This window comes from Stegastes partitus, unplaced genomic scaffold (genome assembly GCF_000690725.1).
Source record: "Stegastes partitus isolate 25-593 unplaced genomic scaffold, Stegastes_partitus-1.0.2 Scaffold814, whole genome shotgun sequence".
Classification (NCBI taxonomy): domain Eukaryota; kingdom Metazoa; phylum Chordata; class Actinopteri; family Pomacentridae; genus Stegastes; species Stegastes partitus.
In genome coordinates, this window is record NW_007578545.1 from 16,358 (window position 1) to 43,644 (window position 27,287).

The 27,287-nt window shown below is 41.2% G+C and overlaps 2 protein-coding genes across 2 annotated transcripts; both read right to left on the reverse strand.

Annotated features, from left to right (window-relative positions):
• Nucleotides 1-575: 575 nt before the first annotated feature.
• ltn1 (listerin E3 ubiquitin protein ligase 1) lies at nucleotides 576-16,135 on the reverse strand. Its single transcript, XM_008292479.1, has 32 exons — nucleotides 15,995-16,135; nucleotides 15,586-15,792; nucleotides 13,989-14,087; nucleotides 13,431-13,661; nucleotides 13,282-13,334; nucleotides 12,993-13,173; nucleotides 12,327-12,500; nucleotides 11,957-12,147; nucleotides 11,357-11,504; nucleotides 11,004-11,261; nucleotides 10,535-10,846; nucleotides 10,101-10,313; nucleotides 9,934-9,975; nucleotides 9,638-9,827; nucleotides 9,270-9,509; nucleotides 9,035-9,188; nucleotides 8,743-8,893; nucleotides 8,370-8,580; nucleotides 8,082-8,238; nucleotides 7,647-7,760; nucleotides 7,403-7,530; nucleotides 7,166-7,301; nucleotides 6,920-7,064; nucleotides 6,440-6,653; nucleotides 5,065-5,302; nucleotides 4,791-4,868; nucleotides 4,503-4,689; nucleotides 4,228-4,393; nucleotides 3,920-4,140; nucleotides 2,917-3,111; nucleotides 1,852-2,019; nucleotides 576-1,714 (listed from the first exon to the last, which is right to left on the reverse strand). The coding sequence occupies exons 1-32, from the start codon at nucleotides 16,034-16,036 to the stop codon at nucleotides 1,652-1,654; spliced, it is 5,307 nt and encodes a 1,768-aa protein (XP_008290701.1). The 5' UTR covers nucleotides 16,037-16,135; the 3' UTR covers nucleotides 576-1,651.
• Nucleotides 16,136-18,572: 2,437 nt separating this feature from the next.
• Nucleotides 18,573-27,114, reverse strand: tmem135 (transmembrane protein 135). The gene is made up of 15 exons (XM_008292480.1): nucleotides 26,940-27,114; nucleotides 26,353-26,480; nucleotides 24,967-25,059; nucleotides 24,820-24,853; nucleotides 24,646-24,711; nucleotides 23,630-23,676; nucleotides 23,472-23,513; nucleotides 23,197-23,376; nucleotides 23,032-23,101; nucleotides 22,731-22,898; nucleotides 22,507-22,570; nucleotides 22,293-22,369; nucleotides 21,688-21,786; nucleotides 21,525-21,592; nucleotides 18,573-21,071 (listed from the first exon to the last, which is right to left on the reverse strand). The coding sequence occupies exons 1-15, from the start codon at nucleotides 27,075-27,077 to the stop codon at nucleotides 20,921-20,923; spliced, it is 1,425 nt and encodes a 474-aa protein (XP_008290702.1). The 5' UTR covers nucleotides 27,078-27,114; the 3' UTR covers nucleotides 18,573-20,920.
• Nucleotides 27,115-27,287: the final 173 nt, after the last annotated feature.

Here is a 27,287-nt window from a genome sequence, read left to right on the forward strand (position 1 = left end):
GGCTGTATGTATTGATAAATTTTGACCGCAGTAATGAATTACAAATGCACACATGCTTGCACACACACATAGACAGCAGACCAAATGATAGGGATTAATTCATTGATCATGCTTAATCTGTCATAATTAATTCCATAGGAACAACTGTGATGAGAGCAAGCCTCCATTAAACAGATAAATTATTCAACATGAGGAGGAGGTGGACCCAAGATAAATGAGCTTGGGAGACTGGTGCAGCAGTCACAGGCTGAGGCTAATTACAGTCTTTTCTTGGAAACTAGCACAGGTTACTTACAGTAATACGTGTATGGAAATACTATATAACTGTAATTGGAGGCTCAGGTTAACGTAACAGTTCATGAAAGCAATTGAGATTCATTTCGGTTGACTTTGAATAAAGATATGTAGTGACTGAAATCTTGAAGAAATGTGTTAAGTCCCCATAGTTTTAACCTTCAATGTATCTATACATGTCTTCAGTTTGTTTTCTTTGTAATCATTGAATCTTTATAGTTAGATCTGAAAGCCACGTTTTCCTTGGTAATGATTGTCACTAACACATACAGGAAACTGGCTTCAGCAAAGGGATTTAATGGATTATGAGTGTAACAATACACCTGGGACACGTTGGGGATTCAAGAGTAAAAGTCAGTGCATGCACGAAGTAGTAAAAATATGCAAGGGCAGTCTTTGTGCCACATTTCTAAATCCCTGCACTGTTCTGTATTGTACTACTCTGTCGTCTGAAAAATGTACACATTGTGCATCGTCCTCAAGTCTGATCAGCAAGCAAGAAGGTTCAAGTACACATTCCAGTGACAAATATTTCTTTTATAAGTATGTTTTGTGTTTGAAATGCAGCTTTCGCTTTTTCTAAACGTCTTGTTAACCCATGCTGTGCTGAATCAAAGAGGTTTCATCCGTTAATAATATCCATCAAGTTGAATTTTATTTACTTTCCAACAATGTTTACAGCTGTATGCAGGCACAGAGAAGGACACATGCCATTGCCTTTTGATATGTGAATACAGGCGTTTTGACATTAGAAAACTCCCTAAAGAAGTTCTCTTTCCTGCTTTTCATAGTTGAAATGCATGTCACTAATCAGACAGAATTTCTTACCACTCCTAAATATTAGGAAATATTGGCGAAAGTTTAATCACCCATCTGTTTTTGTAATTTGGGAAATTGCTCATTTCAACAGGTGCCTCCATAAGACTGAGGCACATGACCAGCTGAAGTTGCTCAACTTGGCGAATCAGCTTCCTTTTAAAAATTAAGCTTAAAAAAAGAAGATAGAAACAGAAAAAACAGCAGCAGGGAGCTACTGATGCTGGGTATATACAGAAAAGTAAAGCACAGCTATAAACAACCAACTGGGAGCTTATCAACCAACAATTTAACATGATGTGAAGTCAAATTGCAATCTTGTGAAATCGTAACAATCAAAGATTTTCTTGTACTTCAGTTCAGATTTACACAAGATTTTTTGAACAAAAACAATGTATTTCATTTCATTTCAGTCATCTTATAAATTGGACTTTAACATAGATGAGATTTTGTAAGAACCTTTGTCATGTAATCACAGCTGATCCAGTCCTGGTTGATTAATGAACCATCATGCTTCCAGCCAAGGTTGACAGACTGTATGTTAAAAGAAGGTTTCTCTGCAGAGTGGGCAGGTGGACTTGTTGCTGGAAGTGAACCATTTGTACTGTGGGAAGCAGAGAAAAAAATAAATAACTCTGTGTGATGACGTTATTAATCAAAAAAATATGCTCAGTGTATATATATATATACGTCATTGTAATTAGTTGTAACATCTGATGATCACGTATTTGCATCTCTCACCAAACATGCTGAGTGGAATTTCTTTTTGCAGGTGCGGCAAGCCTTCTTGGGCAGGGAGTAGTTGGAGCCATGTATAACTGAGAAGCAGATCATACAGTCCTCTATTCCCTCAAAACGCTTATCCACATTGTTCTTCCACAGAGCCAGGCCCTCCATTATACTGCCATTCTGAGCACAAAACACACAATTACATTTTCTCAGCGGTTTCATCTTCTTTGTCTTTGCTGATCCCTAAAAAGAAAGTAGCTTCACAGCCCTCTCAGCCTATATTGCTTTGAGGCCAGTCTCAGACTATAGCAGTTTGGAGCTGATTTAACCGTTTCACCCCTCTCAACAATCTGGTTTGGGACTTTGGTCTGAACTATTGTTCGGCACAGATTTTTTCGGTAATATGTTAGTGCTTACAGATTTAGTGTTAAACCTCCCAAACTGCTTTCAAACTCAACGGGGCTGTCACTATCAATATTAAAAATGTTTGATATTTACCAAGATGGTTAAGATGATCCCGCTAGCGCCTAGACCAGTGGACACTGTTGCCAAGCAACACTAAACAGCCTAGCCCCTGAGGCTAACGTTAGCTACAGATATTAAAACTGATAGTTAAAATCTTTTCCTTGCTGAAGAATAAACTTCTGTTGACCTCATCTTTGCAACCATTTTCACATCCAGACTTGTTTAGCCTTCTGTTTTTTTTTTCCTCACTGCAAAGTGTTATTAGTGTTCCAGCAGGTTGTTGCACCACAGTCTATTTTGTTTACATCTGCTTCCCCATGAGATCACCTCAGGTGACGCACTGCTCCCTGATTGCTCCCTCTGGCACGATAATCTTAATGATACCCTGTAGTGTGTGATACGCCATTATTTTCAAATCTTGTACCGTGTGCATGACTGAGATTAGAGAGAAGACTTTCTGTGAAGTTTCTCCTTATATGTATGATGCAACCCCATTTCAAATTCTGTTAGGATTTGAAAACTCCTGTAGTGTGAGAACGGCCTTAGGATTGAAGTGCAGTCCCTAGCTACTACACCAACTTCTTGCATTTATATCCACTGTTGTGTTTCTACCTGATGTGTGAGGTAGGTGCTCAGCTGCAGCATCCAGTTCCTCCACTGCTGTACAGCAACACCCACACGCCTCCCACTCTCTACAGTGATAGAGCCTAGAGGGTAGCTCTGTGGGAGCTGAATCACCAACTCGATGAAGATATCATCCACAGAATAGGTAGCAATGACCTCCCGTGCTGCTGAGCGGGCCTTGACCTGGGGCAAAAAAGTAAATAAATAAGTTCACTGTTGTCATTGGGGGTCTTTCAGTCAAATTATCCAGCTTGATGAACTGAATGCATTATCCTCAAATGAGATTTCATTTATTTCTATTTACAGATTTTACGATTGTTACTGCATCATTATATTACAAATGTGAGGCAGGTGTTGCACCACAGGATTTGTTCAGCTTACATGTTTATTATTCCCCCATTAGCGTTTTACCACCGGCTAAGAGAAAAGTGTCTGCAAGTTTGAAATAATTGCAACACATTCAGTGTGAGGGAAATGAGAGTATTTGTTGAACAAAAATGCAAAACTAAAAGGCTTGACAGCCTGTGCAGAGAAGTTGAACATCTGGGCTGTAAACTGTAGCAATGTTGCCAGAAACTCTGAGTTAAATGATGCTATGTAATTTAACACACAAGACATTCAAAACATGTGCTACTGCCAAAACGCCTCCAAATGAAGAAACCTTCACTTTGCATTTTACTTCTCTTGTGCCAAAGTCAAGAACAATGGAAACTTTGAAATTGCAGCCATTGCTTTGTCAGTTCATTATTATGAAATTGCAGCCCTTAAAGTAAATTATGTCCTTCAGAAATAAGACTTTGCCAGACAGCTTAATCCACCATCTTCCATTATAACATGACAGATTTGCCTGCTTCGAGTAAATCTGACAGCTCTAATGTCTTAAATTTTTTTTAAAATGACTGCTTTACAGCAGGAGCTACCTATTGATTAACCTAAAACTAGCAAACACTGCATCTTTCGATACAAACAGAACATCGGTTTGCCAACTTACAGTCATGCTGTCAAACATCTGAGTGCTGTTGTGGACTGAAGAGATCTCTTGGGCTGAGAGAACAGGACTGACGTATTTTATAGTGAACTTCTCCACAGCTGCGCTCACTCTCTTCTCCTGGCTGTTCCACCACAGCCGCACCATGGCGGGCAGGTCCTTCACTGTGCTGTAGTACACAATGCAAGCCAGGTGAGGGAGCTCCCACTCAACACCATCAGTCTCTGCAGGCAATAAACACAGAAGGGTTTAAGCTTGTTTACATTTCACAGTACAGACACTGTGTAGGTGTGTGTGTGTGCTTTGCTTACTGTCAACAGCCAGAAACAGGCCCTCTGTAAAGAAGGTTTTGGCCTCTCTCGTCTCTGACCCATGGCTGGGGTAGACAGGGTTCTCAGGCATCAGTTTGAAGAGGTGGAGGAGAAGCTTGTTTAGGGAGCAGTTTCTCTTAAGATACTGGGCATAATGGGCACGCAGCTAGAAATAAAACCAGAGGAGCAGTCAGTACTGTGAAAATGCCTTAACATCAATATCACCCATCTTCACTTCATAACTTTTACATCTGCTAGGACTTATCTTGACTCACATGGGAGGGTGAGGATTTGAAAAAAGTGAGAAGCAGCTTCCAAGTCAGCAGGTAACCCAGGATGCAGGAGTACTCCACACTGAGAGGCTGGACGACTGCAAACTCTCCCACTTGAACACCCGCCAAGATATTATCACACAGCTCCTCACAGGTTGACAGGATGGCCATCAGAGCAGCTGGAGGTGAACTGAGCACAAATATATGACTGTTAGAACAATTTAAAAGCACTACTTCAACCTTGACATATGTGTAAAACCCACAATATTTTGATCTCCACAACTGACTTACAGACATGGCTCATCTCTATCATCATCGGACTTATTGCTGTCGCCTTCTCCGTCACACTCGGGCAGCTGGGGCATGACTCTGAATTAACAACAAGCAAGTACACAATAAGTATTTTTCTTGTTTTATATCATGCCTTGAGCAGGGATGTGTCTGTGCCACAGCCCTACAGGGCCCTTAAGATCTCAGGTATAACACTTAAAACTATGACAGTGCTACGGCAGACACTTTAGTGAATTCAAACCCACTGGTAAACATCATTAAACAAAATCCTTACTTTTCCAACACGTGGTAGACAGCGATCTGCAGAGGCCGAGCTTTAAACAGCAGCAGAGGGCAAAAAGTGTTGAGGAGGGTCTGAAGTGATGCTGGCAGGTTTGTCTTTTGGTCCGCTATGAACCGTGGTGGCAGGGAGTTTGGGTTTAGCTGCTGTTCAGGCACATATGTCAGAGCCACACCAATTGACTGAAGTACCGCCAACGGGAACAGCTGGTCATCTGGTTCAGTGAAGGCATCTGAGTTAAGACAGCAAAAAGGTTTATGGCATATGAAATCAGGACTGCCACATATAGTACTTGCATAAGATTTCATAAATAAGTAACTGTCATATCATCTAGTGAAATGCTTTATGGTTAGTTGTGGTCAAGTTGTGTCAAGCTACCTTCAAGTCTTGAAAGGTTGGGGGGGGAATCAAGTACATACTCTGTAAATCATGTTACATTGGTCCAACAGCTGTTTAGTCATGCTGATAAACATTAGAGATAAATTTGTTTTCAGTTTAAAAAGTTTAAAATAACCTTCCACAACTAGAAGAGAAAAAATGAAGAAAATGGAGAAATAAAACGTATGAACTCCAATGACCTGAGTATACACATCTCATACAAAAACAGGGATTCATGCTTTGTCAAGTGGGTTTTGATTCTTTTTATCAACTCTACCTAACAAGTAATATTCTGGGGTTTTGCGAGTTATAACCTCGCACAGGAGAGCTCAGGCAGTATATAAAGAACCTTGTGTCTTCCAACAACAACACCGACATCCTTTTCGATGTGGTGAGACCGGCTAGAAAGCGTCTGCGTTTTGTGTTTAAGTGGAATGCTACGGTATCACTGAGAAGTAGCTCTTTCAGCAAAACAGGGATCAGTCTTCCCAGCGCAGTGGAAAGAGCTACAGAAACACTTCAGAAGTATTTAACCTCTGGGCAGTCCCAGGCGATGTGGATAAATGTGCCAGTGGGTTTATCTGGACAGAAAGAGCAACAGGGATCTGCTCTAAATAAGATGCCTTCAGGGAGAGTTATGCCTTGTGACTAAATTTAGTGTATCATTTGGTTAGCTTTCTTGACCATATGTTCGTATGGCTTTCCAATTAATTCCAATTAAAATTAAAAAATAAATGAGACATCATCTTCTTTCCACAATTTCCCTGAGAAAAGGGGGGCAATTGCAAGGAATTACATCAACATTGTAAATCACTAAGATTTCACCTTTTAATCGGAAATGTACTGATAAGATTTGCGGAGGATGAACATCATCTAATGACATGCTAAATAGAAAACAATTAGCAAAGTTTTGGTGCTCAACGTTTCACAGCAGACTTGCTTCCCAGAGATCACAATGTTCAAAATGTTCAAAAGTAAAACACATACGCACCTGTGATCTTGACAGGCAAAGGCAACAGCAGGTTATAGATTCCCTCTTCGAAGAAGTCAGTCCATTCACCAGGCAGTTCTTGGGGCAGCTTTTCCCTCAAATCTAACACAGTTGATGTGAAGAACTGGTTCAGCTTCACGATCAGTGCGGCGTTTTCACATGCAAACAGCTGCACCCATGGGTTCCACAGACAGTTCACGTTCTCACTGGTAGTCTGAGATTGGAAGCAAGCACATCAAGTCAAAGATTGTCAGGAACAATAGAATGGATCTGAAATTATAATGCTGTTGAAAGCGTATGATTAAAGAACTACAAAATGTTGTTTTACGGGGGGGAATGGGGGCATAGCAAGGACTCCAACACCTTAAACAAAAGCATTCAACAACCCCAGGACAGCAAGCATCCATCCACCAATCTGTAGCTGTGTCTGGCCTCTGACCTCAAAGCCACAAAACAGAGTATGTGTCAGCTATGTCTCACCTCCAACCAGGCTAACATACAGCAGAGCAAAAAGTCCCACTGGCTTCCCCCAAGAACTGTCGGACAATGAGTCACCAGCCAGGACAGGAAACGCATCAACTCCACACTAAGGTTCAGCTGTTCCGCAGTTACTTTTGAGAGGTCACTGAAATATATTAAAAAATGACAAATGTAGGTTTATCTGTACATAAAAAAGCCCATTGTATACAAAGTTAAAAGTGTTGCAAGAGATACACATTACATTACCTGCTAAAGAGGAACCAGTCCTCTTTGGTGATCCTCCATTCCATCAAAGTAGCGAGGATAGCCAGCACAACCTCCTCCTCCATTTGCGTGTTGGATTTTAGACAGCACAGCAGCACAGCCAGACATCCATACACATCTGCAACACACACCCCAAAATTATTTGCTTATTCAAGTCCGAAATGCTCATGAATGCATTTGCGTTACTGTATATGTGTGTGCTTACGTAGCTATTCTCACCTTCATTCTCTTGCCAGTTGATTAATCCGGCAGTGGCCAGAGCTACAAGAGTCTCTCTGTCTTCTTGTGTCATGAAGGGGCAGAGCACCTGGAGCGTGCTCAGTTTGCTTTGAGACACTGGAAACAAACTGGTCGAACACAGATCATTTTCAGTATACAATACAGGTACAATGGCAAGAGTGGTCACATAACAGCTTTGAATGGAAAAGCCTATGCATTTAAATGACTTCAACTAATAAATTACCTGTTTGCACTCCCATAAAGCTTCCTCACAGCTGCTCTGTGAGCATCTGCCAAGTTGTTGGTGTGGATGTAGTTTTCTAGAGTCAGAGACCATAGACCTCCATCTGTCACTGACCTAAAGGGTAACAAAAAATACACAATTTAGTCAGCGAATATTGTTGTAAATTATGGCCCACAAAATGAAAGCTGTTGATAAGGCGTTTCTTTAGAATGTGGCAATTTAATTCTTTCATTTATATTTTCCATTTTTTTGTCATTAACTACCTTTTAGTTATTACCAGATATTGCATAGTCCAATTTTTTTTTTCCATGTGTCTCCACAATTCTAGACAACTAAAAGCTCTGATTATGAAGTTATTAATGTGCTCATTTGCACATGCTCTGCCAAGTACCAAATTAATCTCTTCTTTGTTATAAGTTAATGAGTGAACCTCACCATGAATAGAGTGTCTCGAGAAGGGTTTTCATTGGAACCTGGCTGTGGAGTCCGTCTGACAGCCCCCAGTCAGTCAGCAGGGTGTGATAGGCAGAAACTGCTGCAGGGTTGTATTTTACTTCCTTACACCATTGCAGCGCATAAAGCAATTCTGAAACTGAACAAGTTAAACAGCATTGTAGACTGTTGAGAGAAACGGCATGACTTTCAAGTACACACACACACATATAGAAAAAAGTCAAAAATACAAAGTTAAGAGACAAATATAGTTCTGTCCCATGTGTGTACCTGTGTACTTTAGGTCTGGTAGAGATGAAGGACACTCTGCATCCTTTTGGTCACGAGGTATGAGCGCAGCAGTCTGGGCCACCTTCCCCAGGAGGGCACAGGCACATAGGTGGGCCGGCAGCTTGTTCGACTCCTTAAACCTCCAGATGTCCATGGAGGCGTTTTCACAGACTCCTCTGTGACGGCTGGAGAGTAAAGGAGTTTTGATCCACTGAAGAAGACAGAATAAAGGCGCAAACACAGTACATCAATTTCAAATGTCTGGTGTGCAGCATTTATTAAAGCAGAGTCCTTTCATAGCAAGTTCTCCATAACAATTGTATGTTAGTGCCTGAGTTTTCCAACAGTAAAGATATTGTATTGACTTGCTTACCTGAGGAGGTAAAGCCTGCCTGATTCTTGTCCATTCTGTCTGGCTAGGCATCAAGAGGGTAAAGAACTGGATGAGGATGGGCGAGGCTTGATCACAGACAGAGATGATTGTCTCCACTAGACTTTGTACAGCCAGAACTAGAACCTGTAAACTAAAAAACACAGAAGACTTAAGTAGAACTACAACAAAGCATTGGAAGATTCTTAAAATGTGCTTGTATTAATTGAGACACAATGAACAATAATTACAAACAAAACAACAAGTTTTTAAAAACTAAGACACGTTTGGTTACCCTTTAAGGTCCAGAGAGACGGTGAGAAGTTGCTTCGTCACCCAAACAGCCGCACTGTGCAGGAAGCCGCCCTCTGAGACCTCGTGATCACAGTGTTGGACCAATGACTGGACTCCAGCTACACACACTTTCTTCAGTTTATCTAAAAGTGAGTCTTTTGAAGCAATATGAACAAAACTGTGTTATTTATCATACCTTCCAAGTATATATGTTGTTGCACTGTGTGCCTACCCACCAGATATGTGAGTGTGTGTTTGATCTTGAGCAGTGAGCTGGAAGATGGTGAGCAACAGCTCCTCAGCAGAGACGAGTAGAAGACAGTCTTGCACAGAAGAAAAGAAAGTGGAGGCCACATCGCAGATAAAGGAAATGAGCGGCTCCATGTTGCCTGCATCTGACAGACTCTTTGTCTCAGATAAAGTGGCGTGGAGCTTCTCTAAGATCTTCTCCATGTACACCTCTCCTATCAAAGACTCTGCACATGGACAACAAATCAAAACAATGGTTACATAGTTTAGTGACTGATAAGAAAAAACACATACGTTGTGAATTTAGAAAACAAAAAGGAACTTTCGGCAAAAATTATGTTATGTTTGTGTTCACCTTTGTTGTGGCGCTGAGAGAGAACCAGGCTTATAAGTGTCCAACCATGGCTGCTTATAGAGGAGGTGGAACCGCGAGAGCTGCTCCCCACCTTGCACAGTTCCTCAGTCAATCCCAGGAGTTGTTCACCCAGAACTGACCCTTTCAGCCAATCACTACAGCTCTGAAGTGTCTCAGGTTCCGTACACGCCTGACAGGACAGACAGCAGAGTAGTACAGACATTTCTAACAGTGTAAATTTGATCTATAAGAAGGAAACGCACACAAAAAAAAATCTATAAATAAATGGCACGTACCCTCTGTATAATTTGGAGGATAATTCCCCACTGTAAATCCATCTAGAAAACAAGAGTGTGGATGTCAGTAAAGAAACACAAGTTCCATCTACAACAAATGAAGAACCACGCTGACTTTTCAAAAAATCAGTATCAATTCACGTTATGACGTCTGCATCTTATTTTACCGTTGTGATGTGGTTGAGGTTGCGTGTGGTCTCCTGCCTGCTGCAGCAGTAGAGTGAGCTGAAGACCATCTCCACCAGGTGTTCAGTGTCTTTGCGTCCCTTCTCTGCCAGCCACACCACCACCCGCTCCAGCAAGAACTGCATCGCTGGATTTTTCAGCTCGTCCCTCTGCTTATCGTCCTTTGTTATTTTATCATCCACTTCAACCAAGGTCTAAGACAAGCACAGTTCATGTAGAAAAAAGCAGGAAATTTAAAGAGTTGGTAAAAACATAATACTTTCCATACCGGTGTTTTCAATTTTAAGACAGTTTTCTAAACATAGTAATCATATTGCTAGCAATGCAAATTTGTTAATCAGAACCACTGAATCTGTTTTCCACAGAAAAAGACAAGTGGCATTAAAATAGAGTCATGTGCAGTTATAGGACTTACACTGAAGACCCTGGGTGTGTGGAAAGACCGCAGGAGAAGGGAGAGGAAAACAAGATGTCTCTCTGAGTTTTTCTCATTCACATGCACCAGGCACAGCTGTGCCAGCTGGCACACTACATCTTCAAAATGCTGGGTCTGTAGGGAACCAAATGCCTTCTCATTAACAAGCTCTGACACTGTCTGCACAAGCTCCTCAACACCATCCCCCTCAACTCCAGTTTTCTCATTGTCTTCTGGCTTAGAGAAACACATCCTGACAGATTTCTTCTTGTGGACGTGCTTTCTGTTTACTCTCTCAGGGTAACGCATCACCTGGAGAAACACAAGAGAAAAGATTTATTTAAGTGTTGCATTTTGGCCACTTGTAAAGACATAACCTGCTCTGACAGCCACATTGATCTGTTGTATTCTTAGTGTCAAAACAGAAAATTGCAGTGGGGAATACGTCTAAAACAAAAAGTAAACTCACCTGCAGCAAGGATGCCACCCCTTCTAAAGCCTGCGGATCTGCTTCTTCGTCATCAACATAACGCACGAACAGCAGACCAAGGTCCTCCCAGAAGTCTACGAGAAGTCTTTGAAAGACATCCTTGCTGTCATTTGCTTCACCTTCACTGTGTAAACCTGCCCTCTTCTCCCAGGAAATAAGCATTTCAGTGACCAAAAGGAAAAGAGGACCATTCTGAAGAGAAGGACTTCTGAGGGACTCTTCTAATAGGGGTAGAAGCTACATGAAGACAAGAAACAAAAACATTTAGGGATGATGTGGACTTTAGTTGATTGGATAAAAAGGAAAAACTATGCATGACTGTGTGAACCCACCTGCTGTGAAATAAGCATGGTCCTTATTTTCCTCTGGTCGTCCTCTTCCTCTATATTCTGCAGTATGCAGTACCTCAAGCACTCAACAAAAGATGTCACTATAACTGCACTTTCTGATGGGCTTGTTGCTGCACGCTCACTGGACAAACTGAGAAAAAAAAAACACAAACAATTTAGGTTATACAAAGTCATACAAGTATTATAAATTATAATACTTATGTAGCACTTTTCAAGACACTCAAAGACGCTTTACAAAGTAGGTAAGAACACAGAAATAATAACAAGATCAGTAAGTGTATCGCGTTCAGTTAATATATCTGAAAAGATTAAAATAAATGCAAAGTCAAATTAAATAGACAAAACACCACTCAGGCACAACAACAGAACATGTCATTGCACTGACATCAGGAAATAAAATCAATTCAAACTATTAATTTTCTTAGAAGAGAATAAAATTAACACAGATTCATGTTTTACCAACTGAATTTTCTAAAATTACAACATTTAATACATGCAAGTTTTCACAATGTGGTTCCCTTGAAATTAATAAAATTATAGTGGCAAATTATCAACCCAACCAAATGCACATAATAAAATTACCCTTGTATGAATGAGGTGAAGAAGGTGGTGTAGAAATCCAAATTCGGATCAGTGGCCTGTGGGGGCAGTTTGCTGAGAAGCGGCATTAGATTAGGGTGGAGTGCTTTCGCCATGCCTTTGCCGCCTTCTTTTAATAGAGCCCAAAGTTTAGGTAAGAAGCCTTTCTTGGCATTCACATGCGTCCAGCAATCCTGAAATGTGAACAAAAAACTTCAAGATTAGCTGCAATTTAGAACAAAAAATGAAATGCATTTGCTCAGGCGTCTACACATTTGTGACTCTTACAGTGATGGCTAACATTACTCCTCCTTGCAGTATGTATTAACTGTACTGTAATAACACAGAGGTATTCCTTTAAACTCAACCTTACAGGGATTGTGGACACAACATGAAGAACAGCTTCCCACACAGGAGGCAGCACCACAGGATCTGTGTCGTCAATACTGAGGAGAACAGCAGGACAGAGTCGTGCTGCTTCAGCTTGGACCAGCCCTGGAGTGAACTCACACAGAGCACACACCATCTCAAAAAAAGCCCCTTTCACCTGTGGAGCAACACATTGTAGTAGTTACTGAAATGATTTTTACAAACGCATCTAATACACACCGTGTGTGTATTAGGTGGTATCTCGCAGCACATGCAATTCTCACAGTCTGTGCAGAATTTAAAGCTTTCTGAGTAACATTTTGCCATCACATGGAAATATAGCCACATAAACAAGAGCAGAGCACTAAAGATAAACTAAACAAAGCTGAAGGTAAATTCAGATAGTTTATCAATCTTAACTGACAGCGTCACTCTGGGTGTTATTATGAGCCACAGTGGGCTTATGCCATACGCATACTGCAGATATATTGGGATTGAATAGTATCCTTTAACATCTATTCAAATCAAAACTAATTATCAAAATCTAAATTCACTAACATCTGTACAATGAATATATAATATATGAAGTTTATTTTATGTATATACACACAGACATACACACTAAAACTAGACCATGAGTTACTTATGCTGTCTTATTCAATGCAAGTACCTGTGGTTTCTTGTGTTTGCTGTACTTCCAGAACTTCCCAGAGTCAACAAGAAGTGCTAGTCTTTGCTCCAGGGCCACCCTGTCTTCCTGCAGTAGCAGGGAGAGCAGTCTCTTCACCCCCAACAGAGAACTGGTCAGCATGCGCACATATTTGCCTTCTCTCTCTTCCTCTGTCACACTTCTAGAGAACAGGGCGAACCAGCGCATCAGCAAAGACTTTGACAAAATATATTATCGCTGAACCAACACAGGGAGAGGGACGGGCGCAGAGGCTAAACTCTTCACTTACTGTGGATCGCTCAGTGTGTCTGCCGTTTCCTTTAACAAAATATCTTGAAGTACCTGGAATATAGAAGCAGTAATTAAATGTTAAATGTAGCTCAAGTAGATTACAACGAAATCCCCCCTGGCCACACTAAAGCCACCGCTATAACTCACACTAAGGATCTCGTCCTTGCAGAAGCTGAGCGCCTCGGGCTGTTTGGTGGGTGAGAAGGCAGCCTGGAAGGCCTGGCTCGCAGCAGAGGCTGCAGGTGTGTAGGTGTCGCACTGGGACAAAATCCAGTGGCCCATCAAACTCTTCAGAAAGGGGGCCAAGCTGCGACGCACTTTTAGCACCAGCTGCTCAAAGGCCTGCTGGGTAGCCTCCCTGATGCGGCGATCATGATCCTAACATGGTGATGAAGACAGAATTCTAATGTTGACACACTTCAAAATCAGCACTCATACAATTTTAAGTCTCGTACAAGTGTCAACCTGATGGAGTTTTCGGCAGCTTCTTATTTGAGATATTTCAAATTTTGAATTTATGCTTTACTATTATGTGATTGGAAGGATGAGGTAGTTCAAAATCTAGCATGGTAAATGTTTGCAAATGTTGCATGTTTATTTACATACTAAAGATGGAGTATTTCAGGAATGTTAACAATAATGTGAAAATTGCTGAAAATGAAAGAAACGCAAATGAAATGAAACGCAGAAAGAAAAATCACTCACCACTGATATTTTGCAGTAAATCCTTGGCCAATATGGAAGGACCCCTTTCACTTCTTCGGCATCCCGCTCCTGACACATGGACCCAAAGTCCTGCACAGCCTGAGAAGATTTCACATTATCACAAAACACACCTGGACCAAAAAGCACCCTGGGGCGTCTTCAACATAGCCAGTGATAGCTGGTGATAGCTTTATATTTACCTGGCACTTGTGTATTACATGTGCTTGATTGCTCAGAGATTTTGTTTGTACAGTTTGACACTCTCCTAAGAGCTTCAAGAGAAAATAACTGGAGTTGGTTCTTTAAGGAGTTTCACCAGTAACCCAAGAGGCTTCTTCAGTTCTACCTGACTGATGGGGAGTCCCAGATGTATACTGACATGGCTAATGACCCATTCATGACCCCAAACTCACATGCCTCAAAGTATGACAGATTGTGAAACTGCCAGGTTCCACAACATTGTGAAGTCGTCAGGTCAGAGGTGAGCCAAGAGGTTAACAGCGGTGAAACTTTCTGGGTAAAGAGGTTCATGATAATGATGAAGAAAGCTATTTTCTTTTATTTTGATGGTCACAGACCCCTGAATTCATTCCCTGTTGCCATGTGTTTCCCCATCACCTTTTGTCATGTGTTTTCCCACCTCCTGCCACAGACACCCGATTCCACCCCCTGTTGTTCATTGTCCCCTTACCTCCTGCCATTTGATTAGCAACTGTATGCTATCAGAACCCCAACTCCACCACCCGTGTGGTCACCAGACCCCAATTTCATCACCTGTGGTTCATTGCCCCCCTTACCTCCGGTCACTTGATTAGCAACTGTATGTTAATTTACCTCTATTCACCTCTGTATTTACATACAGGCCCCCCCTACCCTCTGACTTACCCTATAAATGTGTGACTCTGCAGATGTTCAAGGTCGGTCCACCTTCACAGACTCATGCTCTGTGTTGGTGAGCCCACTGTATACCGGAATACTAATAAACACCCACTACAGCAAACTTCACATGAGGACTATGAGTAAAATTTCTTCAACAATAACTGGTGTCATACACTCCGTTCTCTGTTTAAAGATGGCTTTTTGTAGTTGACCTGATCTTTCCTCTCTTAAAACATTCTGTCCAGAATGTGTACAGTGCTGTCCTCGATGGAGTGTCCCTTGTCCTTCAGATGCAGGTGAACTTGTCCTAAGGAGCTTGCTATCCCGTGCTGAGTCAGATCTTTTAGTCTATATATAGGTCTGTGCACTCCTAATAGTTTTGAGATCTCTCCCCTGAAAGTCTGACCACCATTAGCATCTTGAGTCACCCCTGACTCGGCACTTTCACAGCCATTCATACTTCAAGGCATGTGAGTCAATAATGGGCCATTAGCAATCTGAGCTGGTGGTGCAATGTAGACACAATATACATTTGAGACTCCCCACCAGTCAGTTTGAGCTCTTCTTTTTGTTTTTTTACTGAAGTTCATAGGAATACTATGACCTGGATGACAGAGGTACACTGACATATTACTGTCTTTAACTGGCATCAAGTAGAAGTGTGTGTGAGGTGCTTTTTCAAAGACGTTTAAACGTTAGAGGTGAGGTTAAAACTCACTTTCAGTCTAGTGACAACATCCCTCTTCGAGAGTTTTCTCAGCACCAGGCGGAAGTCAGCATCTACTAGGTTGTCTATGTCCTCCGCGCCGTGGACAGCTGGCACGTAGCTCAGCTCTGAAGTGACCGCCGAGTCGAAGCCCACGAAGCCCGGGATGACGCCACCCTCCCGGGTCAGTACCTCAGCAGCTCGGCCACTGCTGGACGGCTAGTTTCGGGAGAGAAACGCGTGGTTATAAACAAGCAAAAGCAGCAACGTTAGCGCGACAGATGCGTTGTGTTCATAACAGTAGAGACAGACAGATCAGCCACGCGCTGCGTTAGCAGGTAACCTGAAGTTTACATTAGCTTGTTGCTAGCAACGTTAGCTACCTCAACGTTGGGTGGTACAGCAACTGGTAGCAACTTACCCTCACATTTCCTTTGGTTCGCTGTTTGTTTTTACCCCCCATGGGTATGTATTAACCTTTAAATCGCCTATTTTCTATAGTTACTAGCGCTGACATGTAACTATACAGCCAATAGCCGGGCTAGTGTTCCGGGAGTGAGGAGTTCTTCTTCTTCGTCGTCTAGTTTGAGGTTTATTGGCGGTTATCAAACAACACATTGGAACTTTACCGCCACCAACTGTTACAAAGTGTGAATTTTACTTGTAGTCTCTGTGAGGTTTTGGATCAGCTGCCCCTTTCTCTGCCTCATATTTCTGACAGTGTAGCATAACATACCCTATTGTTTGTTGTTTGTCTCCACGCTACTCACATCTGCCTGTATTATGTTGCCTATTTTGAACAGTGTGCTGTTAAATCCAGTGTCAAACCTCATTCAGAGTTAGTATGTGAACACATGCAAGGAATTTGACTTTGGGGTTTTCTTCCCTTTCAAAGTACTTACAGGAGTCTCCATGTTCTCCCCATGCAGCGTGGGTTCTCCAGCTTTCTCCCACAAGGTCCAAAAACATGTTGAGTTTAATTAATTGTAAGTTGTCCATAGGTGTGAATGTGCCTCTGCCCTGGGTCGGCTGGAATGTGTTTTTTTTCTGGCTTCCTTTGCAGTTTTTGTTTTTGTTTTTGTTTTTGTTTTTATTTCAAAATGAGGCAGCACCCATAAAAATATTACTGTAAGACCCATCATGTGAATACAATGTAATGTTTGTTGTATTTCTGCATTTTACTGCAAATTAAAGGTAATAAGGAAATATTCAATAACCGGGTCTGAATCACCAGACACACAGCTGGGAAATTTGATAGACAAAACCACACTGACAGTGAAGTGTGAAAGGTAACAATGAGACTGTGCAATAACAATAACACATTGTAAAGAACGTTCTTTAAAAACAACAGAAAAAGTCACATCATCGTGGGGACTGTGATGCTGAAGGGCAGAGTGCATTGTGCAAGAGAGCAACCATGTGTGTGTGTGTTGGTGTGCATAAGAGCATGGATGTGTCTGTATGCATACATCCATGTGTTATTTACATGATGCAGTGTGCTTTAGCGAACAGATGAGGTGTTATGATTTAGACTTTGATTTGAGGTCAGAGTTTACAGTCCTGATGACAGCATGAGGAAAGAAGCTTTGCTGAGTTTCTCTGTGTGCACCTTGATACGACACAGGCGCCGGCAAGAACATAGTAAACAGTCCACTGTTGGGGTGGCGGGGGTCCCTTGACCATGTTCCTCCTCATGTAGATGTCTTTAAGGAGCTTTGGCAGTGCTGTTCCTGTGCTACTGGGTGATGGAACCAGTCAGTGCACTCTCCAAAATTCCGTTGTAAAAAAAGTCCTCACAATCTTTAGAGACTCTCTCACCTGTCTCAGGTGATAAGGGCGCTGTCTAGCCTTCTTAACCTGGTTGTCAGTTTGCTTGGTCCACGACAGATCCTCAGAGGAGTGCACTACCAGGTACTTAAAGCTGCACACCCTCTCCACAATTGATCCGTAAATCCTCAGTGGAGTGTTATTCCTCTGCTGGCTTCTCCCAAAGTCCACGATCAGCTGTGTGGTTTTACTGCCGTTCAGCAGCAGGTTGTCAGTTCAGCACCCCTTTGACAGACGGTGAACCTCCGCTGTGTAGGTCTGCTTATCAATGTTACTGATGCATCGGACCACAACTGTGTCATCTGCAAATTTCACAATGATGTTAGAGCTGTTCGTAGCCACAGAGTCATGTATGTAAAGCGAGAAGAGCAGAGGGCTGAGGACACACCCCCGGGGGGCTCTGGGATTCAGGGTGCAGGGGCTTGAAATGTGTCTACCCACATGGACCACTTGGGTTCTAGTGGAGAGGAAATACAAAATCCAGTCACACAGGGAGGTGCTCAAACCCAGACTGGACAGAAATCAACAAACAGCAATGTGAGTGTGATGTGCACAACCTGGGAGATGGCATCATCTGTGGACCTGTTTGGCCTGCAAGCAAACTGAAGCAGGTCCAGAGACTCAGGGAGCAAGGATCAGATTTGTTCCTTAATTATTCCCTCATAACACTTCATTACTTCAGAGGTGGGAGCTACTAGGTGATATTCATTTAAGTAGACTGGAGAGGCATTTTTCAGTTTAGGAACAATGATTGCTTAGGCATGCGGGGACCACACGTTGACTCAGGGAGAGGTTAAATCATTGTTGTGAACACTGGAGCTAGCAGTTCGACGCAGGACTTCAGCGCTCTTCCAGGAATGCCATCTGGACCGAGTGTCTTCCTGATGTTCACCGCAGCTTTATCTAATCTTGAGGGCTTGAGACAAACAGTAATGCCACAAGAACTCAGAAAAAATAAAGAAGCAGTTGCTTTACAGTACTGTACAAAGGTTTCAAAAATAATGTCATAAATGTGCAAAGTGCAGCAATTATGTTACATATTGATGAACTCGTTCTTGTAAGATTCCAAATCTCTACAGTGCCTAAACTTTTAGCACAGCTCTGCACATCAAAAATATTCCATTAAAATCATATAGCAAGAAACTCAGCTCAGGAAACAAAGAAGACTTGTATTTGGATTCAAAAACATTTTAATGTACACCCTTTTTACAAGAATCAAAAACATTTCAAACAGTTACATTATAATTCTATATGATAGATTTAGTGACTATGTCGTGATTTTTTTTTTTAGACACTTTTCCTTTCAACACAAATTTTTGCACTGCATTTTTCACAATCATGGCTTCTGTTATGGAGGTCAGGTGTGTCTAAAGCTGGGTTGAAGGACTGAATTCGAAAGTAAAAAAAGAAAAACAACTGCAGCTCATGAAGTATGTATCAATATGTAATTATTGTACATCTTGAATGAAGTTGTCATGAATGAAAAAAGATGAAATGAAAAAAAAAGACAATGCATCGGTGTAATTTGCGTTGTGTAGTGAAATTTTCAATGAAGCACTGAAGTAGCCTCCGTCTCCATTATCTGCAAAACCACTGTGGATATTTACCTGTGAGTCAAATATGTAATAAATGTAATTCACACATCTCAGGAAACACAGAAGACTTAAAACACAAGTCAGCTTTTTGGCAGACATCCTTATCTCTTCACCGACAAAGATCCAAACCACAAGCAGATTGAGCTCTGTGCGTTCTAATCACAGAACACAGTAGCTGCGAGCAAACGTGTCACTGAATTGAATATTGATTGGATCAGGGTGGATCTGAAGTGATAAGGTTCACCTACAAATTCCCAGTAAGTGCTAGTTAAAGTGCCAACAGCAAACATCATTTTGTATATCTCAAGAGTTTAGGTGAGACAACGAGGTATTCAATATAAACCGTGTTTGGATCTGCTTGTGGCTGTACATTCATGTAACCAAACCATTTCAACCTGAAACTAAAATAAAGGGTTTCATTGCATTCAGTCAAACAGGCCATTAGTAGAATCCACACATGTGCACACAGTATGGAAAAACTGTTCCCTCCCGTGGCTTGTCATTTCTTCAGACTGCAACGTATAACTGCATGAGGTTTACATGACATTAACGTCAAATGCATTTGTAAAAGACCAACCTGTCCTGGAGGAGAAATGTGACTTCTGACGATCTGCAAATTGTTCAGGCGGGTTTTAAAGTAATGACGTTAGCGCTCTGCGTGTAGTATGTTGATTCCCCCACTTTAAATGACTCCACCTAATAACTCGGTTTGTTTTGCACTGATGAAGAAAATGGTCTCACTCTGGTTTACCGTCAAATTCTGTGTTTTCAAGGTGAATTGCCTGTTTATAGTAAATTATAGTCAGATACCAGATCTTCTTGTTCACAAATAACGTCCAAAATTGCATTGTCCTTATATCCCATGAAGAACACATATATTTGAATGATTTCACTGACACAAATACTGTCTAGTGTGGATAAATCAAGTAGTGCAAGTGAAGCTAGAGATTTAGGGGCAAAAATGCTCAACTGAATTTAAAAACCAATTTTAATTAAATATTTGGCTAAAATGGTGATTTCACCTTGATATTTTATATCATAAAACATAATGTGAATACTTCTCCCAATGCTACTACAGAGAACAAATTTTCATAAGGCTACATAATTATATATACCATCTGTTGCACCCACTGACTTAGAAAAATACACATTCAGAAAAAAATTAGGGAGTAATAATCTTACACTCCTAAATCACAGTCAGAAATCAGATATTACTGTTTGTATTCCAAAAAGATTAGTGAGTTTCACCCTCTGATGTGAATGCAACCATTGAAAGAACACAAATGGGTCCAGTCAGAACAAACTGACAGGTAACTTGTAATTTCTGCAAACATTATGATTTGAGGACAAAACGAATGTGGTCGTATCCTCAGCCAAATCAGAATTTATTTTCAAGAAGTGTTATTTTTGTTGTTATTGCTTTTTGTTACTGAATGAATTGACCCAGTGGCTACCATACAGCCAGCCACTGACAATTTGACAAAATATATATTTTTTAAAATTATGTTGTTTATTCAGAGGGCTCACATTTTTAGAGTTTGTTTTGTACTAATATAAATTTGCATTAGGACTTAAAAAACATTCAATCGAATTAATTGTCCATTTTAACAAAACTATGATTAAAATAATTTAAAATTTGAATAAAATTATACCCATCCGTTTTACAAGTTACCTGTAAGAGTTCACTCGTCGTGATTAGGTGTGATTGTGCAACTCCAAAATTTACACTCTTGACACCCATGCTTTGAACAGATATTAGGCTTTATCATCATCCAAAGCACATCCTGCCTCGTAACACAACAACACCACTTCTACGCACTTCTATAAAACCTGCAAAAATTCTCAAGTTACTCAGTGAGAACAGCCAGGCTGTCCAAGTTCCTGTTGAGGTAACTTTAAAGCCCTTCCAAGAGCCTGGTCCCAAGTCATCCGAGCTGGATCTCACCTCCCGGTAGAAGCAGTGCTTGGCTGGGCACCGTGGTGTAACGAGGGTCCAGTTTGGGCACAAAGCCTTTAAAGTCCCTGGAAGCCTGAGTCCCAAACACATCTAGCAAGTGTCGGTTCATCAGGGCAAACCTAGGACAGGATTTAGAAAACAGTCTCTATATAGCATTGAAAGGGATACAACTGTCATAGATTACAAGACTATCGATTCATTCAAAAAAACAGAACTAGCTCATTTGCTTACATGCGACAGCTACACGTTAACCACCTTACAAACTACTTCTAAAAACTAATGACACACCTCCACAGTATGTCTGAATGTCAGTTTCCCTTAGATTCTGCCACAGCTAACAGTGTTGTCAATCAAATTCTGAGTTACTGACCCTCTTATCCCCTTTCATAACATTTAAAGACCTCTACATTTGTTATACGTACTATATAAGGTGGTAGTTTCTCTCTGAAATAAGCTATTTTTAATAAATCCCTTTGGGTGTCCCATTGTGCACAACTGATGTTCTAATTATAACCTCAAAAAAAACAAACAGCATGGCTTGACAGCTGACAGATTACACAAGACACACATACCTGCCCTTAGTTAAACGCAGCAGGAACTTCCAGTATGAAGGCCTGAGGTTCTGCACTTCCATCACTGCCTGCATAAAAGCAATGAGTCATACGTTATATCCTTACTCAGCTTAAAATAAAAAAGAAAAAATGCATGTTAAGCATATTTGTATGTGTTACTTACAGCTTGGAAACAGATGGCAGTGGAGACGGCATATATGACTGTGTCCGCATGAGGAAAGTAAGGGAACTGTCCGGCCTCAATGCCCTTGAAGTACATGGTCTATAGAAAAAGATTACATGTGATGTTAATGATAAACTGGGCAGTACACAGAACCTCTGACCAGGCAGACAAATATAGAACATACACGTCAATTTTCTGGTATAGATATTTGGGAAATCAGCTTTTTTTCTGAACTATCAACATATTTCTACAAGATCCTGTGTGGTTAAAAGCAACCATGTTAGCTTTTTACTAAACTGCTGCATGCATCAGGTCACTACAGTGCATGTAAACACCTTGTTTGCATGTAATCCTACACCAGGAGTCGTGTCTGAATGTGATATCAACTAATCCCGGATATTGATATCTGAGGTTATTATTACATTACATTATTTCAGCTGTGAATTCTGTTCTGTGCTGTATTTAGTAAATATTGTTTCACTGCCCTCGAGGTTTTGGTGTGCATATTTCCTTAACATAATTCTCTCTTTACTGTCTATCTATAGTAACACTGGAATGCATTGTATCAATCTGTTTGCTTCAGGCATCGATAGCCTTTGTTTTACCTCCACCAGCTTCGAGAAGAGATACATGGATATTGTTGTGCTTTTGTAGAAGAACATGGAGACACCAGCCAGGAAGCCTTGAGGAAAAGGAGAGACGGGGAAAAAAAAAAAAAGACAGTTGACAAACGGGGTAAATCAGCTAAGACATGACAGAATCCCTAGGAGGACTGCTCCGCAGGGATTTTATTTGACAGTTTACAAAATCCTGGCTTACCAGCTATCAGTGCATGGAGTTCATCGTCAATGTTACGCACCCAGCGCAACAAGCAGCTTGTTCCCTGAGTGAAAGAGAAACACGATAGAATAATCATGACCTACTCAGATATAATCAGACAGCAAGACAACAGGAGAAGTTCAAATAATACATGTGAGAAGGGTAGCATAGAAAAAATATGGATTTACAAATTTGGCACAGTCAGTCACTGTCATTGAACGTACCTTATAGATACTGACGAAAGAGCCGAGGAAGGCGCCAAGCTGGAAGTTCTCTTTGTTGTAGAAGAGGGCAGGGACCCGTGAGGGTTTAGAGAACATTTGTCTGAATGCTGAGGGCACTTTAAGACAACACTGAATCAGATAGCCAACACTGAACATCCTGACAAAACCCTGCAGAGAAAAATGACAACAAATCCCAAGTAAATATCATGCCTTGAGTTATAAACAGTTTCAGTATTATAAATCCATCAGCAAATGAAGGAGATGACAAAAAAAGTAACATCTTGGGTGGAAGGAGTCTTACTTTAATACAGTAGGAAATGCAGTTGTCTTGGTAGTGTTTACAACATCTGTGTCTTGGACCCCGTTTGCATCTGGATTATTAAAAAAGAATAAAAACACAAGTCAGTTATGGTCGGCACACCACGCAAACACGTGTGAGTTTGTGTTGAGGTGTGTTTTCTCTCACATTGATTCCAGTAGTTCCCTGGCGTAGGCTACCAGAGTTTTCCTCCTAGACCTGGGCCTTTCTGCTGACGCCTGTGAATCCTCGGCCTCTATAGCTGCAGCTGTCCTCTCAAGAGGCCTCATGGAGACGTGGTCTGCTGTGACAGAGTGAGTTGGAATCTCTTCTTTTCCAATGACAAACCTGTAACAGAAAATGCACAATGCCTCTATAGCGTTTTCAGCAAACTACTGTCTGCAGTCTAAATGAAGGCTTCAGTAGGAGCAGGGTCAGCTTACTTTAATGCAGAGAATGCAAAGCCTTTGAGACCATCTTTACTCCTGCAAAAAAAAAAAAAGTCACACTTATAACAGCCACTATTGCTTGTTATTATTTTAAGGCCATTTATAACCAAACAGCATTCACTTTAACAATGTGTTCTGTGTGCTGCTCTGACCTCAAGAAGAACATATAGAGCGATGCGGTTATGCTGAACAAGAGCACCTAATGGGAAGCAGATAAAGAGAGGATAGAAATCAGGATCAGTCAAACAGTCATCTTGTCATAAGACCCATTTCAAAGCCATGACACAATGCGGGGAGATCTCTGATGAAAGTCAGAAGTGGCTACTTCCTGATAAACAGAGATTTGTTTGTTCTGGACTCAAACCAGCCTCTACCACTGGACTTTGCTGTGGTGACCATGTAGCATGAGTGGCTATCAATACTAAACTTTACTTACACTGAAAACAAAAGTTTAAAAAAAGTCCATTCAGGAATGTTTTGAAATTTGAAAGTGTATCACTGTAGATTCAGGCATTTTTTTGTAGCTGCTCATGAAGAATTACAGCTCCTTGATAACAGCTTATCTGGTAGGTTGGCTTAAGGCCAGTTCACGGTTTCTGGATCCCTGAGTCCAGACTGATGTGGACTTTGAAAGCAGACGCGCACGTGCTTCTATTCATATGACAGCAGGTTTGCTTCGGTCTGCTGTCCAGTCAGGCTCATTACCTCACATATTAAACACAGAAACACACATGGCTCCAATAGATGTTTCTCAAAGGTTAGCTCTGACATTTCCCTTTTTTTAAAGAAACAGCAGTTCGTTCCAGATTTAACTGTAGTGCCATGTTAAGCGGATCACAATGGTGGACATGGCATAGATTTATGGAGACTGTTTGGATACAGTCAATAGAGAACATGTACACATCGAGGCACTTCCAAAGTCCGCCAGTGACTACTTCAATTTCAACTCTTAACGATGACGTCAAACAATGTGGGTGACAAAAATGCTCCTTATACAGTCTATCCTGATAACAATCATTTGTTTAAACACCATTTGTTTTCTTGGCACATGCAGTTTCAGGACACTTGCAGTCGGTTCAGGCAGGTGATTAAAATGAAACCACACAGACACTTGCAGATGCGCGAAAAGTATGACCTGCCTTGAACTGAAACCTCCCTTTGATCTTACCTCGCCATGTTTGATGGGTTTGACGATACCTCGAGTCACTGCCATGCGGAACAGAGTCTCAGTGGCCTGACAACAAGAGTACATATTACATTTACAGTGTGAATCAAAAGCAGGTGTATTGTTTCACATTCAGCAAAAAAAATTAAAATGCAAAATTAACAGAGCAGCTCTTACAAGATTTGCCATGTATATTGTCAGCAGCCCTCTCCTGGTGGGGGTGAGAAAGAAAGAGACATGTACATTTTCAATAAGAACCTTGCCAAATGTGTTTGAAACTAGAGGGAGCAAGAAAAATACAGTGAAATAAAACAGCTATCTCACCTGCTCTTGCGTTCCAGGAGGATAGCAATATAGGAGGCAGGCAGTGCTGAGCCAAACCCAGCGGACCAAGAGTAGAAACCTCCCAACAGTTTCCTAAAGTTAGAAATATACTTTGTTATTTCACTGTTATTCTATTTAGCTGGAACGTAGCGCTCTTACACACACTGTCAGCACATATTTTCTTTAAAGAAAGAAAAGTTGTGGTCAAAGCTTAATGTCTGAGGACAGTCCATCGGAATTTCTTTAATAATATATGTGCAGTTCTTCGAGCTTACAGATGTCCTGTGGAGGGTTTTTTAAGCCTTTAGTAGAAATATAGAGCGCTCTTAGTTAGGGTGTACAGCTAGAGAACTTTTGTCTTAACTGCTTTACAAATGATTGATTTATAGAGAACTCAACAGAGTTAGACTTCACACAGGACTGCATACTGTTGGGGCATATTCGTTCTTTTGAGACAGAAGACAAACTACTTGTCTCATTTAGTGTTATTTGTTGTGCAATATAATATTTTACGTGATCAAGGATCCATTACTGATTCAGAAAATCACAGTCAGCAAGCTGTTAGTCTGTAACCAACTTGCCCAGCAATGGATGCAGCCTCATGTAAGCACAAACATCTAATTCAGTATAGTGGACGGTGACTGTCTACTAAACACAGACACTGAATTTAAATAGTGAAACGCGAATGGCTATCTGGTTGGGGAGGAGCTGGTGGTTTAAACTTAGCTCTCCCTTTGTTGGTGCACAGATATGTCTATATCTCTTGGCACCTGATCCATCCAATCCACAGCATCGGCGCCCCGTAAAGAAAAACCTCCCAACTAACATTCACAAAATTAAATATTCCAACAACACTGAATGTAAACATACCTTTAGCTCAAACTTTTGCTTGTTCACAAGAAAACTAAACAGCGCACCTTTAGGCAAGTTAAACAACTTTAGGAAAAACAGTCAACAAAAGACAGTATGATATCAAATTACCAAAGACACTGATGGAGTGCTGAGGATTTTGGCTAGTTTGAATTTTGTTATTCCGTGTTACTTTACAAACCTTTACTTTTTTAATTTCAATGACAAACATTTACACTGATCCTCAGCTTAGCTTCTGAAAACTCTTTCATGTTAACCCTCCTATTATGTTTGGGGTCCATTCAATGCATAACGCCTCTAAATAAGTGATTGACAAAATTTTTAAAGTTTCATTTAAAGGGCTATTTACACAAAAACTTGAGTAACAATTTTAATTATGACAATTTTCTAGAGGTTTAAATCGCTGGGGTCAAATTGACCGAAGAATAAAAGATGTCAGTAAATTTGAAGGTAATAGGAGGGTTAATGTCAAATGACATTAGAGATGTGTGTTTGACATATGGTGGACCTACAAACCTGAGAATGCAGAAGAAAACAATGTAGAGACCTCCATTGGCAGTGAGGAACGAGGTAGACCACAGGATCTCAGGGAGAAGCTTCTTTATGTAGTAATCCTTCTTCCTTCTCCTTAGAACTGCTGCTATCTGCAATGCACATTAGAGTGGCAGTCAGTGTATCAGGTGATTACGATTGGACGCCAAATCATTACTTCATGAGTTAATAACAAGAAAATAATGCTGTTCTGTTGTAATAAACTTTACCCTTGTAACAAAGGGCATCAAAAATAGCTCAGGCTAAGCTGTCAAACAATTTGGAGCTCGTTTGCATGAATTATCAGACTGTGTTCTCGGTTGCTAAAGTTAATTAGCCGGCTAATGACATGAGCCACACCGTGTCTCTACCGGGCCATGGCCTGTTTTTTGCCCTTTTCTCTTTTTGCCAACGTGTATTACTTGAACTTTGTCCCCAAGTGCACAGCTAGCGACATGCAAGCTCATTTTTAGACGCTTTCTCAGAACTAGTTAGCCCTACTTGGGTAGCTAGCTAACTTTAGCTAGCTCCAGAGTGCACAGGCAGAGCAGCAGCACTGTCAGGCTTCTTACCAGGTACAGAGGGGCGTATATTTTGAAGGACACCTCCAGAGCACTCCGGGTTACATCCGCAGCAGAGTGCACACACGACGGGCTCCAAGTGTGACCGATCTCGTAGCAGTTGTGCGGTAGTTTACTGAGAGCAGCCATGTCTGTGTCTGCACACACCGACACTGTCTGTCAGCAGGAAGGCGGCAACGCGCTGCCGTGCGCGGTCACTGACTGGAGCGCGTTCACGAGAAAGAGCTGTGCACGGCGCTGTCGGGATTGGGACATCCCTCAGGTCAATAACAGTCAATCAATATCAGATCAACAGTAGTGAAAGAAGATCTTTTTTTTTCTTTCTTTACTGAACTAGCA

Bases quoted from the DNA above. Each gene is read 5' to 3' on its own strand.
- ltn1 (XM_008292479.1), bottom strand. From the start codon at position 16,036: ATGGGGGGTAAAAACAAACAGCGAACCAAAGGAAATGTGAGG. The intron at 5,303-6,439 runs GTGCGTATGTGT...GTCTTAACTCAG, and splicing joins TTTGCCTGTCAAGATCACAG to ATGCCTTCACTGAACCAGAT. The intron at 4,394-4,502 runs GTGAGTCAAGAT...TTTTATTTCTAG, and splicing joins TCAAATCCTCACCCTCCCAT to CTGCGTGCCCATTATGCCCA.
- tmem135 (XM_008292480.1), bottom strand. From the start codon at position 27,077: ATGGCTGCTCTCAGTAAACTACCGCACAACTGCTACGAGATCGGTCAC. The intron at 25,060-26,352 runs GTTTGTAGGTCC...TTCTAACTTTAG, and splicing joins GTTTTCTTCTGCATTCTCAG to GAAACTGTTGGGAGGTTTCT. The intron at 24,712-24,819 runs GTAAGAGCTGCT...TCTTGTTGTCAG, and splicing joins CAATATACATGGCAAATCTT to GCCACTGAGACTCTGTTCCG.